Genomic DNA, 17,629 nt, shown 5'->3' with positions numbered 1-17,629 from the left:
TTTGCAGTTTTAACAATCTTTAATCGAAAATCTGCTGGATAAAGCCTGGCCTAGGGTTAAACAGAAACATCAACAACAACATGTTGGAAAAAGTATCTTTTATCTTTTACTTGTTTCAGTCATTGGACTGCAGCCATGTTAGGGCACTGCCTTGAAGGGTTTTAACTCAAATAAATTGCCCCAGCTCTCCTATCTGTCTTTTTTGCCAAACCATTAAAATATGAGGGAATATACCATCTGTTGTCAAGCTGTGGCAAGAAGTGGACAAACAAACACGTGGGCTCATGCACACGCACGCACACACACTATCTCTCAATATATATATTGACTACCGTGTCTGACCACTAAATCCACAAGTTTTTTATTCTCTCTCTGTTTATTTCCTCATGTTCCTTTCTGTTGAAGAGCGTAGGCTCGAAACGTAAAAGACTTTCTCACCTTCCCGAGCGTCAAACTAATACACCTGCTTGTTGTTTCTTCATCTTTTGTTTTTCTATAAATTTCAACTATGTAGCATATGTATATATATATATGCCATAGAATCTCCTAAACCTAAAAATACATAATTATTACCCTAGCATAGACTACCACACAGTAGGCTTCTACACAGTTTCCTTCTACCAAATTCACCCACAGGGTATTGGTCAGCCCAAGGCTATGGTAGAAGATATTTGCTCAAGGTGCTGTGCAGTAGGACTGAACTCAAAACCATGAGGTTGTAAAGTGAGTTTCTTGACCACACAGCAACGCCTATTGCAATTCTCACACTGAATATAAGTATCTCATTCCATGAATACTTGTTTATACCTAGGTCAGCCTTAATTGCTCACACCTATGATGAAAGGCATTCCAGCCTGTCTTTTTATATATAACAGAGACTTCATAGTTCAGTGTGTCTTGCTTTTCTTTTTTAGAGATGATAGGCTGTGGTTTGTGGGAAATCTAGCTGCTATTTCTTGCAGGTTGGCTCACATTCCATGAGATAGATATAGTAGGTTGTGGAAACCAAGCAAAGTATCAGACAGAGAGAAAGACAATTCAGTAAAGAAAATTTCTTCTCACCTTTTCTTCTCTTTATCTCTCCTGTTGCCTCTGTCTTTCTCTGTGTCCCATGCTAGCTCTATACCTCTCTCTATTTCTCCCTAACAATCTATCTCATTGATTTTCCTCTATCTCTCTCTTTCTAACACTCTATCTCACTGATTTTCTTGTCTGAAAACAAAATTAGATTTTGATCATAACACAGGTTGTTAGCTTTGGGATTTTGTCTTTGTTATATTTTATATAGATTATTGGTGAGAGTCCACTCTCAGCGCTGTAAAGGAACCTCATTTTATACACAGCAAGTGTTTGTCTTCGCTGTAAATGCAGATTAAACATCAGCAATTAGATTGTTTCTAATTTTATTTTAAACTAATTAAGAAACTAATTTTGAAATATGACTTAAAATGTGATGGAAACAGTAACTTTATTTGATTAGTGATACGTGGGTTTTACAATAAATTATAGATGAAGTGTTGGGAGTATGGGAGGGGTGGGGACTAAAATGATGTCCCCCAGGATCATTGTTACAGTGGAAGAGGAACCCAGATCCAACAAAAGAATCTCTATATGATTGTTCAATGTGCTAGAAACGGCAGCCAAAGTACCTTCAAATCATACCCTATCATTTTAACCCTTTAACATCATTACTGGAATAACCATAAAATTTAATTTTGTAGTGAAATATCTGTCGAAAAATTGATTTGCTGTTTTCTTCAAGTTGCATTGCCTCAGTAAACTTGACATATCTTGACAAAAAATAATTTCAAACTTAACATTCCTCAACGAAAGATACATTGGTGTATATAAGTGCTTTCCAATGTTAAAGGTACTGAACTTTAAGGTGGATATAACTGCTTTCCATAATAAAAATGTTAGAAAACAAACACATTTGATAGTGTAGTGTAGAGTACACTATTATGTCTGAGCAAAAAGATGGGACAAACATGGCTGGATTGGTGAAATCAGGGTGACCTGGGGCTAAACATTCACAATAATAATTCTCTACTAACTTCAGTAGTGTATCAGCCTCTCTTTGATTGTCCATCTATCTAACATGGTACTTTCCGCTATATCTGTATTTCATGGAAATATTGACAGATCATTTAATTAGCTGAATACTGAGTAGAAATGTTCACGTGTGTGACTGTCCATGTATAAATTGTATATTGTTTCATGTATATTTTATGTGTGTAATATATTTTGTTATTTATTAAATAATAATGAAGGACATTTTATTCCATTAATCCCTCTCCAAACAGTTTGTTTAAAGTGATTAACTATAAAACTGAATATCATTAACACCTGTGGATTTTCCATGGGAACACTTTAGTTTTATAGTAAATAACTGTCTACAGAGAATGAACAAATATAAATTCTTTATTAAAGAATTATTAATTGGATTATAAAAAATAGTTTCAGTTTGATTTACCGAAGGCACAGATGTTAGGTTTATATAAAAAAGGAGCAAAACAATCTAGTTTTCTAGTTTTAATTTAGTGATTATAGAAATACAGTAACCATTGAGTTGATCCAGCCTTTGGATTATTTTTGTTGTTTTTATTAAAGAAGAATTTATATTTGCTGAAAAACTTGAGATAACCTGGAGGTGGTGAAAAATAGGGATAAGAGCTTGCACCTCTTGCTGTGTTTCTACAGCCTTCTTAGGTTATGCATTTTGACTGACTGATTGTGTGCATAACTTCTTTATGCCTTTAACCCTCCAACGCGGAGTATAGGCCACTTATAGTTGAATTCCATGTCACATAATTTTTGGCTTCTGTATTTATACTATGCCATGAATGTCCCCCTTTCTCTAGTTCCTTTTGTGTTGATCTCCACCACAAGTTCTTAGGCCTACCTCTCCTTCTATATCCATTCGGTTTCCACTGTAAAGCACTTTTCACTACATTTGGTGTCTTTTCTAATTGTGCTACCAATCCACTTCCACTTTTTCTTAAATATTTGCTCCTTAACCGAAACCTGACAATCGTTATGTGCTATGCCCCAACAAATGATGTGTGCATAACACTAAGTATATATTGCTTGAATATCATAAAAATATATCATGATATTACTTGGATATGATAAAACTGATTATCATTTGTTTTATATCTGTTTTCCCATGCTTGCATGAATTGGATGGGTTTTCTCCACAGCAATGTCTCCACTTGTTTCATTCTTATTCTTTTGTCGTCTTTTATGAGATTTCTGAAATCAACTTTCACCACCTCTGCCAGCAATGCATTTTATTTTCTAGTTTTACAGATATTATGCAATGTCAAAACAAGGAGAGAGAGAGAGGTGGGGGAGAGACTATATTTGTCTGTCTATCTAAATATCTATCTATCCACACACACAGAGACTATTTTTAGTTTTCATCTGCGAAATCCACTCACAATGTTGGACCAGTTTTAGTAAAAGACCCACCTCCAAGTTATCACTCAATGGAACTGAACTTGAAACCAAGTGGTTGAAAACCAAACTTATTAACTACACCCATGCTTGCATCTTCCTTGGTCTCTTTCTTTTTCAGCTAGCTATCATTTGGCTATCTTGGTACTTCTTAACCCCATCACCCATATGCGTTATATATCTGTTTTAGCATGGCACACTCCCTTGTACACTACATCTGATTCCACTTCCATAATTTTCCTCTCAGTTCATTTGATTTTTTTGCTTTCTTTTATCAGTCATGCACTCTAATATTGCACATCTAGCAAAGCATGCATTGTTTCAGTTCTTAATCACTCTCTCTGTATTCAATGCCCATGTTTCACTGTCATGCAGCACTGCACTTTGTACACAAGCATCATACAATCAATCCTTCACTTGAAGAGAGAAACCCTTTTGAACTTTGTATCCTGTTCCTATTGAGGGTACCTACATCCACTAGTGGGTGACAAAAGCTATAGACTATTTCTGTTAAACCCTCTGAGTAATTGAATTTATTACATGGGTACTCTTACTGCTTACTATTTTGTGCATCTGCCATATCTGAAGTCTTGTTTTACTGTCAACCTGCCTGTGGTGATCATTACTTGGATATAGTAAAAATATGGTAAATGTAGGTATAGGCATGGTCGTGTGGTTAAGAAGTTTGCTTCCCAAACACTTGGTTTTAGGTTCAGTCCCACTGTATGATGCCTTGGATAAGTGTCGTTTACTGTAGCGACACCAAACCTTGTAAATGGATTTGGTAAATGGAAACTAAAAGTAGCCTGTTTGTATATTAGTGGTTAGGGGCATTCAGCTCATGATCGTAAGGTCGTGAGTTCAATTCCCGGCGGTGCGTTGTATCCTTGAGCAAGACACTTTATTTCACATTACTCCAGTACACTCAGCTGGCAAAAATAAGTAGTACCTGTATATCAAAGGGTCAGCCTTGTCACACTCTGTGCCACGCTGAATCTCCCCGAAAACTACATTAAGGGTACACGTGTTTGTGGATTGCTCAGCCACTTGTACGTTAATTTCACGAGCAAGCTGTTCCATTGATCGTATCAGCTGGGACCCTCGTCGTTGCAACCTACGGAGTGTTCCTATATATAAAGAGAGAGAGAGATAAATGCAGGTAGGCTTGAGATGCATATATATATATACAGGGAGCACAAAATAGAGATTATTGAATAAACAGAACAGGCTTAACATATTTCTTTTGTTCTGTGGGTTTTTTTTTCTTTATTCTGTAATCTGTATTTTGTGCTCCATGTAAGTCTACTCCTCAAACCTACTTGTGTTTATCTACTTTACTGCATCTGTAACAAGTTGATAAGGATTGTCCTTACAGCTAACTTTCGATGCAGAGGCTCCTGCCCTGGACGAAGAGGTGGAGTTTAAGTTCTCAGCCATATGAGCTCTACTCTATGTTGCTGATACTGGGCTCATTTTATTTTTTCCTACTCTCTCTATAATATGATGGTAATGTCTATGTGTGTGTGTGTGTGTGTGTTTATGTTTCCTTGATGTTGCGTAATAGTTGAATATAAATGATGTTCTTCATTTCCAGTCTTCTGTAAAATCATCTCCAACCATGGACAAATATTTCCTTGTTTGGAAACAAGTAAGGGTTGATGATAGGAAGAGGCTCCAGACATAGAAAACCTGCCTCTATGAATTATGTGTGACCCATGCAAGCATGGAAAAGTAGTTGTTGAAACAATGATAATGATGACAATATCTTGGTATTGTTTATATATATTAAACTTATGATACTGCTTAGTACTAAAATTCCTATCAGTTTGAGGCTGTTATTAAAAAATTGACCAGAGCCAAATAACTGTTCTTTGACACTAATTGTGTTGTTCTGGTTGCTGTCAAAACATATTTAGTATTAAAAGCAAACAATTAAAATTAAAACACTTAAAAAAAAAAGTAAAGGAAAAAGAAATAGTAGTTGTCATTTCAGTAGTTCATCCCACTAATTGTTCAATAAATTCAAATGCTTGCTAATTAAGCTGTTAGATGTTGGATAATTGAGATTAAAACATTGGACCTGTATAGAACAGGCTTTTTTAAAATTAATTTCTATGCTAATTGTGTTTTCTAACTTGAGCACAAAACCATTCATTTTGGTGAATGGATTATATTGAACCCGACTGCTTCATTGGTATTTATTTTATTGACTCTGGGAAGGATGAAAGAAAAGTCGACTTCAGAGGTATTCAGATGAAGAATATAAAATAGCTCTAACTAAAGAATAGGAGCTATTTTGTCTGATTCTCAAAATATGCTTTGCCAACTTAATTTTTTTTATGTGTTATCATTCTTAATGCCCTAATGTATTTGCCACCATGCCCCTCTCACTATGTCCTCCCTTATGTACCTCTAGCTCTCTCTCCCCATCACTCTTCGCCTTGTTCATCATCCTCTACATCAGTGGTTCTCAACCAGGGTCAATATAAGATTTTTGGGGGTTTACAAAAACAAAAAAAAAATAGTAAAATGGGGCCCCTTATTAAATTTTGCTTTAGATGTATGTACTGGTATGTATTGCAAGAAACAACTAGATTTCTTTCTCAAACATTTTACATAGTTCAATCTACAGAAATTAATCAATAACATTCTATAAAACTAGTTTTTAACCATTGAATGGCGATGGGGTTCATAAATAAAAAATGGTTGAGAATCTCTGCTCTACTTCTTGATCCATCATCCCTGGACCACTTCTAATACCACTTTTCTCCGTATTCATATTTCCCATCAAGCTTCACCTCCTTCCCTGTACATCACTTGTAACTCCCTTCCCATATCCCCTCCTTTCCACTCCTGATCCACACCCTATATCCTCTTTTTGCTCACCTCCTTGCATCTTGAGGGCATGCTCTGGCACACCATCACTACCATCTTATTCCCAGCTTCTTCCACCCACCCTTATATAATATAAGTTAGCCATATAGCTTTTCTATAACAAGACAACTGTGTTTGTCCTATCATACTTTAACCTCCAAACACTTTGCATAAAGCCACTTCCTCCTTCTCAAGTCCTCCTTCCACTTAGTTAAGGGGTCTCTTTCTTTCCTCGTTCTTTTCCTAGTGATGGTGCATGAAAAAAAAGTTCCCTGTGTACACTAAAGTGGTTGGCATTAGAAAGGAGATCCAGCCATAGAAACCATACCAAAGTAGACACTGGACCCAATGCAGCCACAGCATCCTGGATCCTGTCAAACCATCCAACCCATGTTAGTATGGGAAATGGATGTTAAATGATGATGATGATTGTAGATGCAAGCATGGCCGAGTGGTTAAGAAACTCACTTTGCAACTGCATAGTTTCAAGTTCAGTTCCACTGTATGGTACTTTGGGCGTGTGTATTCTTCTATAGTTCCATCTTGAGCAAATGTTTCTGTCGTACATGTGTACGTCTCTTTTTTTCTTTGTGCTTGACTCCTCCTACCACCACCACTTGACGATTGGTGCTGGTTTGTTCGTGTCCCCATAACTTAGCAACTCAGCAAAAGAGACTAATAGAATAAATAGCGGACTTAAATACTGGAATTGATTTGTTTTCATGAAATCAGTCATTGCAGTGCCCCAGCATGGTCGCAGTCCAATGACTGAAACAAATAAAAGATAAAAAAAAAACGATGACTGATGGGGCAGACAAGGGTTCCGTTCTAACTTATTGCATCGAAATGACTTAGTGGTTTTTTAAAACATTGAATAGAAAATTGTTTTTGCTCTTTTGCAGTTTGCTCAAAATCTTCGTCAACAAACTACTTCCTTCACACATAATTACATTTGTGAATTATTTGTCCATACTATGCCCGGTATTTTTGTCTGGTAACACCTGTTCAAAGTTGTGCTTATTCTAAGATAGCTTATCTGGTTGCCTAAGCAGCTAATTACTTACCAACGTACATTATCTCGTACTAAAATCTTGTGTTTCTTTACCTGATTATGATTTCATACACATTCCTCTGGATTGATAAAAACCATTAGCTTATTGAATGAAATGCCTTGCAGTATTTCTTTTGGCCCTTTACCATCTGAGTTCAGATCAGCCTTCCATCCCTTGGGAGTGGGGGTTGATAAAATAATGTACCTGTCAAGTATTAGTACTGGAAATGTAATTGATTCCTGTCTTGAAGTTTTGTGGCTTTGTTTCTAGTGGCTGTGTGGTAAGTAGCTTGCTTACCAACCACATGGTTCCGGTTTCAATCCCACTGAATGGCACCTTGGGCAAGTGTTTTCCACTATAGCCTCGGGCCGACCAAAGCCTTGTGAGTGGATTTGGTAGACGGAAACTGAAAGAAGCCTGTCATATGTGTGTGTGTGTTTGTCCTCCTACCATTGCTTGACAACCGATGTTGGTGTGTTCACGTCCCCGTAACTTAGCGGTAGAATAAGTACTGGGCTTACAAAGAATAAGTCCTGGGGTCGATTTGTTCGACTAAAGGCTGTGCTCCAGCATGGCCGCAGTCAAATGACTGAAACAAATAGAAGAAAAAAAATAACTCCATCCCACTAAAATTTCTGGCCTTGTGCATAACTCATTATTATCACCATCATCATCATTAGTAGTTGTAGTAAGTAATTTTTTTGACAGTCTGGATTCAAATGCTATCTCAGTTGATTTTCCTTTTCATCTCTCCAGACTTGTTAAATTTAATTATCAGTCATGTCCTGGGCATTAATAGGGAAGTGGAGGAGGTATCTAACAAAATGATCATCATCACATTACAGTTTATCTTCCAATCAAACCCAGGAAACAATGTTTCCATTGCCTCTTTCAGTTGCTGATGCTATCACATTATCATCACCATTGTCATTTGACGTCCACTTTTCCATGGGTCAAACGGAATTGGTTGAGGTAAATTTTCTATGACCAGATCCTTTCTTGATCCTTTCTTCACCTCTTTCCAAGCAAAGTAATATTTTCTCATGGTCGCACATGCCCTTTACAGAAGACTGGAAATGGACAACCTCACTTGTATGATGATGATGATGATGATGATGCTTATGTACAACCATCACATGATGATGTCAAGAAAAGGGTACACACAAAAACAAACAAATACTGGAAAACTAATTGATTGCTACCTGTTCTGAAATTTTGTGGTTTTGTGAAATCATTATTTACTCTTCTTTTTTTAGTTAGTTTGCTGAAGTGTCGTTTCTTTTTTTTTTTTTTTTGCTTTTTCAGTACCACTGTCTTAGTAATAATGTTTCTATCTTTCAAAAAAAAAAAAATATTCCTTAGCTATAGGTAGGCTTTGTTGAATAAAAATAGTTTTCTTCAACTCATCAAAGAGTCTCTATGTGATTCTTCAATCTGCTAGAAATAGCAGCCAGATCTCCGTCAAATCCTACACTGCTGTCTTAGAAAAATAAGGATACACTGGATAATGTGGTCTGAGGAAAAAGACAGTGTGTTTTGTGGCTGGAATGTCCTTAACCTTTTAGCATTCACATTATTCTATCAAAAGCAATGCTTGTTTTATTCAAATTCTTTTGAATTAATCATGAATTACTTTGTAGCAATGAGATTAAAATAACTATTAATATTTAGAATATTTTGAATGATCTTGTATTAATTTTTAGAATGACATTGTAGGGCTGGTGTGAGAAGCCAGATCTGGCCAGTTTGAACATAAAACAAGCAAAATATTTGACTGGATATGGCTTGTTTAAACACTTAAGGGTTGATCTTATTGGATTAGGGGTTAACCTGAAGTTTAAACAAGAAGAGTTTTCTCTTTTACTATATTGTCATGTGCATGGTGAACAGTGAGAATTAGAATGATGGCTTATCACTTATTACATTCAAACAGATTCAAATGTGAATGTGCTAGTTACTGTTGTATTTCATCACTGGAGAACAGCTTTTCCTTTTAAATGAATGTGTGCTCATAATATACTCAATTAATTAATGTAAGGGTATATGTACTCAGTGTGTAATGAGCTGGAACAGGTACCACAAAGCATTTTGTCTGATACTGTAATGATTCTGCCAGTCTCTTACTGATTTCTAGAATCACAAATTTTGCAGAAAGGGTGTAGTCAACTAAACCAACCTCAAAATTTGATCATTATTTAACTTTTTGACCCAGAAGGATGAAATAAAAAGTTGACCCCTGTAGGATTTGAACTCAGAATGCAAAGGAAATATTGCAAGGCATGTTGTCAGTAATTCTTTTGCTTCTGCTACTTCACTATTCTTATTTCCATTGAGGTCCATTGGCTTGGGTTAAATGGATTCACGTTTCTTATTTACAGTTACAGCCTTCTCCAAACTTACCGGTGTCCCTATCTTGTTTTAATAATAATTTTTGGTTGAAGGTATCGTTGATGAAGCAGACTACTAGTTTTTGACTGGTACTTCATTTTATCAACCCACAACAGAATGAAAAGGTAAAGTCAGACTTAAGTGCAACTAATAATAATAATAATAATAATAGTAATGATGATGATGATGATATTAATGTAATGGATTGAAATGACATTTGTTCTTTTTTTTATTTCTTCTTACATAGAAATGGTGTTAATGTTGAAGGTGCTACACATCGACAGGTTGTGGACCTAATCAAGTCAGGTAGAGATAACCTTACTCTGACAGGTAAGAATGTATATTTTATTACATTTCTGTATTTTCACTTTGCAAATTAAAATGTAAAAAGAAAACATTATCTTAATCAAATGTAATTAAATTTTCATCTATTATAGCACTATAGACTTTTAATTACTAAAGTAGGTAAGTTAGTAAAACATCTTGTTATAATATAGTTTCTTCTTAAGATTATGATAAACTTGCTTCTTTATATTAACTGAGAGATCTCCTATCTGGTAGTTTTCTGAAGAAAGGAGATGAAAAATCCTGAAGCATCATCAAAAACTTAAAACCTTGGGTATAAATTATATAATTTCTATTTTATATATGTTTTTAAAATATTATTCAGAATTAAATCATCCAGAATAGCCTATGTTTGCAACTAATGAAATATTTTTAGTGACTTATCTCAGTTTTAATTGCTGTTGTAACGACCTATCTTCTGTCAAGTAGTGAAGGTCACCTCTGTAATAAGCTGGATGATTATAAAATTATTGGAAATAAATTTTATGAATTAAATTTCCAATATCAAACATTATTTAATGTTCAATATTGGAAAATTTGTTTGCTGTCTCCAAAGATGAATTATATATATATAAAAGATTAAATTATTTGATATTTAGTTTGAAGCAATTATCCTAAAAGATAGTTGTTGAAGAAGAGACTTATTTCAGTGATATTTCTGTATAATATTGGTGAAAAATAGCAGTAAATTACAAAATATAACACATCATCATCATCATCATCGTTTAGCATCCGCTTTCCATGCTAGCACGGGTTGGACAGTTCGACTGGGGTCTGGGAAGCCAGGAGGCGGCACCAGGCTCCAGTCTGATCTGGCAGAGTTTCTACAGCTGGATGCCCTTCCTAACGCCAACCACTCCGCGAGTGTAGTGGGTGCTTTTTACGTGCCACCTGCACATTATAAGTTATTTTCTGGAGCAGGAAATATATTGCACTTCTTTTTTATAAATTATTAATTGTTATGATAAACATGATGACCTTAGCTCCAAAATACCTATTCTTAAAATATTTCTTGACACTTCAAAAACTCTGCTGTTATAGGAAGAAATTGGCAAAATTAAATTCTTGTACAAGCTCTTATTCTTTACATATGAATAATATTATTGCATGGAAGCAATTGCAATCCCTGGCATGGCTTTATGAGTAAGAAGCTTGCTTTCCATCCATGTAGTCCTGGATTCTGTCCCACACTGTGACACCTTGGATAAATGTCTTCTATAGTCCTGGGCTGACCAAAGCCTTGTGAATGGATTTGGTAGACGAAAACTGATAATAATTTTAATAATAATTTAGGTGCATATTTTGTAGTTTTGAGGGAAGTGGATTAGTTGATAATGTCAGCCACAAGGCATATACTGATCTTAGTGGAATTTGAACAAATAGTTTGTCAATTTATTGCCAGTAATAATAATAATAACTGATTATTTCAAGAATAGATAGTTATTGATTACTTGTGATTGCTCCTGGTGCTCTGAGATAAATTGTATTTTGTGTGTCTTATATAATAGTAATTCCACTAAAAGTAATCATTTCATTAAAAATAGCCAGTGAGATGATTTTTTAGCTCTGCATTATGAGCTGTCTGATCTCAGAGGGGTTGCAAACACATTTTTTGTCCTGTAGCAAACCAATTAAGAAAAAACAATGACAAAAACCTCAGTTTTATATTGTTTTTAGTGATTTCAGTTGTAAATACAAGCTGAATCTCTATGACACCGATGGACAGAGCTAGTGAAAATTAAGTAACTTTTCTGGGGACATGGTACAACTCTAATGATTGAATATGAACTAATACTGTTATATCTATAGAACCTTCCCAGGAATGGAGATTATGAAGGTTCTAGGTTAATATGACATTGATTTCAAATTTTAGTACAACACCAGCTATTTTAGGAGAAGAGGTATGTCAATTACATCGACCCCAGTGCACAACTAGTACTTATTTTATCAATCCCGAAGGATGAAAGGCAATTTGAACTCAGAATGTAAAGATAGACAAAATGCCACTAAGCATTTTACCTGGCATGCTAACAGTTCTGATAGCTTGCCATCTAGGATAATATAAGATATTGATTTCAAATCTTGGCACAAGGTCAGCAATTTTGGGGGAGTGGGTAAGCTGATTACATCAATGCCAGTGCTCAACTGGTACTTATTTTATCAGCCCCGAAAGGACAAAAGGCAAAGTTGACCTCAGTAGAATTTGAACTCGTATGTAAAGATGGACAAAGCGTTTTGACCAACATGCTAACTGTTCTGCCAGTTTACCACCTTAGGTTAATATGAGATATTGAACAGAATTAATGAAGTCTTGTGAGTATGATGCTATTTTAGATTTAATAAAATTACTATAGCACATACTGTTGTTGTTTAACTCCGGATCAACTCTGATCAAGCTTACTTATGATTGATACATACCATAGTTTTCTGTGTTCAGGAATATGTTATACAATGTGTCCTTCCTTTTTTAAGATGGTAAGGTATGATCTGAAGGAGGTTTAGTTGCTGTTACGAGAAGGTCGAATAATCATGTATAGACTCATTGGCTCATAATATATATTGTTTTTAAGTAAGGAGAAACGTTTACCAGAAGAGTGCAATATTAGGTTTATTTTTATTATTTCTGGTGTTCTCAAGGCAGTGATCTGACAGAATCATTAACATGTCAAACAAAATGCTTAATAGCATTTCCTCCAGCTGTGTTCAAATTCCTCCAAGGTCGACTTTGCCTTTCATCCTTTCAGAATCAATAAAAGTACTGTTGTGCACTGGGATTGATGTAATTGACTACTGCTTCCCTTAAAATTTTAGGCCTTATGTCTGCAGTCGAAAGAATTGTTTCTAGTGTTCTAGTTTTGAAGGTTACAATTAGAAATTAAATGCAGTACCACAAAGAGACATATTTTCAGACATTGACAGCTTTGTGCTCAGCTTTAAGCTTTGAAATGCATACCTATTAATGAAATATTTGATGAATGGCTGTTTACATGTTTTCTCTGTGTGTGAGATAACCAAGAACATAATTAGAAGAATGTTATCTTTGATAGGCTTGGCCATTTCATTTATGTCACAGTGAATTCTGTTTAGAACTCTTTCAATACCAACCCGCGTGAGACCACCTCTAGTTCTTTGTATAGAAAAGTGCCTGTTTTAAAAACCTCATGCTGAAATTAAAACCATATCCAATAATTTTGCATAACAACCATTTGTTATGTTCCAAAGAACCAGCTTGATATGAAAATAAATGTAAAAGTTATTTGTACGAAAAAAACAACCAAACTGTTGAACATATTTGAAATTAATTGAAACACACAGGCAGTATATTTCATTAGAAATATGACCATGAAAGGGTTAAACAGCCAAGGAATATGTAGTACTAATTGAGCATCAGTAAATGCTGATGTTGTGATGTCAATAGTAGTGATGATAATAATGTAAAGATTATATGTTGTGTTTCTCTGATTTTAATGCATGAGTATCACACCTATATAATACTGTAATTTTGACAAACACACAATTTAGTCTGTGTTTTTATATAGAGTGAAAACATGTTGTTGCATTATTAGTCCATTAACACCATTTAATTGAGAAACATTTCTCACGTACAGTGCCTTCTTTATATTCTGGTAAAGAAACAGAAAAACTGTTGTAGTTCAACTCCAGGTCAGTTCTGCTTCAGCAGACCTATGATGGAAGACATTCCAGATTATTATTGTTTACTTGTTTCATTCATTGGACTGAGGCCATGCTTGTGTTCTGTGAAACATTGTCATTTTCCTGGGCACAATACAAGGATCTTGTTATTTTGTGTATATTTCCTTTCTAAGATGTTCGCTTATTATTGAGGGGAGATTGAGTTGCTCTCTTTGGCAAGTTGAGTGACTATGTAGGATCTCAGTCTTTTAGGATTGAGTGAGAGTGTCTTTGCTTTAGTTCTCTAAACCTTGGGGTATCTGATAGTTGTAATCTGCACTAATTCATAAACTTAGATATGTTTCGACCAAAGATTGGTCCAGGCCATGTCTAACTTAATAGCACCACCTGATAGGATTATCTAAATCCTTTTTAAGTCAAGTTTTGTTTATGATTCATTCAGGTAGTGAGTTCTTGTTGTGTCAGTTGTATCCAGATATGGGTGGCTTATCTGGTATTCCTTGAAGAAAACTATCCAAACTCTGTTTAAAAGTGATGGGATCCTTTTCCTCTTTGATCATTTTTGGGACAAGTCTGTTGAATTATAAGCCAAGTAAATTAGGTAAGGGAGCCTCTATGAGGTTACTTGACCTGCTTGAAACAGCAACCAATCATCTCAAAACAAAAATAAAGGCAATGAATACTGTAGTCCAAAGTGCACTGCTTCAGAATAAAATAAAACTGGATGATCATAAACAAGGCTAACTTTGAGACTACAAAACAACACCCTAAACAAAATAGACAATGTGACAATCCAGATGTAGAGTGCCCAGTCTGTTATGTTACATCCCAATGCAACCAGTTGTTTATAGTGTTATACCAGATCAAACTGAAGCATTATCATGCTTATATTACTGGACTTATGATTGTGTCTGGTTTTGAAGTTCATCTCAAATAGGGCCATTCAGAATTGAAGCTTACTTCTAAACTAATATGACTGTAGTAAGAAGTTTGCTTTCCAACCACATGGTTTCAGGTTCAGCTTCAAGCCAACTGAAACCTTGTAAGTGGATTTGGAAACTGAAAGAAGCCCATCATGTGTGTATGTGTTTACTTTTGTATTTGTCCCTATCACCACTTGACAATTTGTGTGGTAATTTGTTTATGTTCCTGTAACTTAGCAATTCAATGAAAGAGACCAACAGAATAAGTACCAATCTTTAAAAAAAGACTCCTGGGGTTAATTTGTTCGACTAAACCCTTCAAGGCAGTGCTCCAGGAAAGCCACAGTCCAGTGACTGAAACGAATAAGTGTAAAAGTTCAGCTGAGAATTTTCTGCGTATTCTCTGGATTTTATTTTTTTAAGGCTTAGTCAAAAGAAAAAGGACACTACACATAACCTTTTTCACAGGGCTTCTGATACTGGTGGGGGAGAAATAGAGGAGAAAAACATAACTAGCAATCTGGTGTGAATGCTTACACTAGTGGAACCTCCACTAAACTGCTCCCAGAGTCATGTGGAGGGCGTTAAACTAGGTGGCTGATTAGGTCTATCACAATTTTTAGTAACCAAAACATTTTTGTTTACTCCTTGTTTCCCCATATGTGGCTATACCCTTGATGTTTTTGATGGCTATACCCTTGCCTGTTTTTGATGAGCTCCTCTACTAGCAAATTACTTTAGTTGTGGTTTTACTTAAGCTTTAAACATTCCATCAAGTTCTTACAAGTTCTTTCGCTGTTCATGGACTGATTCTGCAATGAGAACTATTACATCTAAAAACAAAAAAATTCTTCAATAAAATTCTAATCTTGATGCCAAACACATATTCTAAAGAGTTCAAGAATTAGGATTATAACTTTGAAGATTAGAATGTGGTACACTTTCAAATATATACCTGTACTTTTAAAATTCTTGTGATACACCTGTATAGCTTGATATATCTGTGCTTTCAAAATTCTCTTGAAGAAAGATAAACCAAAAATGGAGGTTTGATGAGGTGACTTGACTAGCTTAGAGAAATAGCAGTCAAATTTCTCTCGAATCACACCTTACAAGCTTTAAAGAGAGGCAAGGACATATTTAGATAATGTGGTTCTGGACGGACATATTATATGAAAACGAGCTGGGATGGTCATAGTTGTATGCTTTGGTTATAAGTCTGCTTGATCAAAGCTAACCTGGGATTACACAGCTATAGTAGCAGCAACAATTCATATTAAATATGTTCTTCTTTACTCTAATTTTAGTCTCTCACATCTTGAAGAGAAGATGTGGGATATTGCCACACTTGTTCTCTTCTAATTTTTTATCGTTAGTCATTGAAGGATGGGTATCCTTTGTTGAAAAAGCTTGCTCATGATCCCATGCTTTGGGATGGAACTCAAATCACCTAGTTATGAAGTGAACTTTTGAACCACACAGCAATAACTGCCTCCACAAAGCTATTCAAAATGAGAGATTCCTTTAAGACATTTCTCTAGGTCAACAACAAATGTAAGGCAGAAATGATTTCTTGATCTTTACAGTTGTTACACTAGAAATAAAGTATCTATTATTTCAAGGTGTAGGACAAACTGAAAAACTTGCAAAAAATGTTTACCTGTTCTAATAATAACAAAATATCCATTGTAAGTATTTGAGAGAAGTTATTTTACTGTAAACTCCTCAGTGTTGACCTCCTTTTATATATACACTAGACTACAAGGAATTGTTATATAATGTATACATAAAATTAATTTCAGCATTATGTTACTTTCAGAGTATTTTCCTATTATGTACTGTTTTGGCTATTTATGAAGGTATCAAAAAAAAAAAAAAAACCTGCATATCTTGGGAATCTGTGGTCTGATTTACGCGAAACTTGTTTTATTCCATTCGTATTCACATTTCAGAGGTACTTTACTTTCAGAGTATTTTCCCAATCATATGCTGGTTTGGATGTATTGAATTACAGACAAGCATGCATGCAACCATGCAAGCAAAACTGGCATAACTACAGATGTGTACTCCCACCAACTCTGTTGCTTCATAACTTCCAGAAAAATTGATACTTTTTCACGAAATTTTCAACAAATACTACTCAGGTACTATGGATTCAGAGTATGTAGGGATTTACGAGAAAGAATTTTATTGACGGGGTAGGGAGAGGAGTTTTGGAAAATTCACATGATCCAACTAATTTCCCTTCATAACTTTCAGGAAAATGGATATCTTTTAATGAAATTTTATACAAATACCTTTCAAACAGCATAGATTATGATGGTAAAGAGATTTGTGGGGAAAATTTTTTCTGAGAGGGTTTTGAAATCCAGAGTTTTGGATCAGGAAGACCAAATAAGTTGGAACTACTCTGTTTTGATGGGGATTTTTCCCTTTTTTTTAAACTACAACCTTCAAAATAATGTGGACAGGGAACATCTTTATAATCGTAATCTATGCTGATTGAAAGGTATTTGCATAAAATTTCACTGAAAGAAATCCATTTTCCTGAAAGTTATGAGAGAAAAAAGTCAGATTGTGTGAATTTTCCAATACTCCTCTCCCCACCCCTTCAGGAAAATTCTTTCTCATAAATCCCTATATACCCAGTACATCCACAGTATTTGAGCGCTATTTGTTGAAAATTTTGTCAAAAAGTATCTGTTTTACTGGAAGTTATGAGGCAACAAAGTCGGTGGGGTACACATCTGTAGTTATGCCAACAAAACTATCCAGTGTTCAAAGTAAGGGTCAATAACTCCAGGTTTTACTGCTTAAATTTGTGGGAACAAACCCCGCCAAAAAAACGTGTATCTCAGGAATATGTGGTCCGACTTACACAAAACTTGTTTTATTTTGTTTGTATTCACATTTCAGTGGTCTTTACTCTCAGAGTAT

General features: G+C 35.2%; 1 protein-coding gene across 2 annotated transcripts in view; it reads left to right on the top strand.

Annotated features, from left to right (window-relative positions):
- Positions 1-17,629, top strand: part of LOC115217984 (sorting nexin-27) — a 194,524-nt gene that overhangs the window by 97,197 nt on the left and 79,698 nt on the right. For both annotated transcript variants that reach the window (XM_036507850.1, XM_029787721.2), the window contains exon 2: positions 10,018-10,100. In XM_036507850.1, the coding sequence (XP_036363743.1) occupies positions 10,018-10,100 (83 nt within the window). The remainder of the gene's footprint in view (positions 1-10,017; positions 10,101-17,629) is intronic.

The sequence above is a fragment of the Octopus sinensis genome, linkage group LG12 (assembly GCF_006345805.1).
Source record: "Octopus sinensis linkage group LG12, ASM634580v1, whole genome shotgun sequence".
Lineage (NCBI taxonomy): Eukaryota > Metazoa > Mollusca > Cephalopoda > Octopoda > Octopodidae > Octopus > Octopus sinensis.
This window is presented reverse-complemented; position numbering and strand designations above follow the sequence as displayed.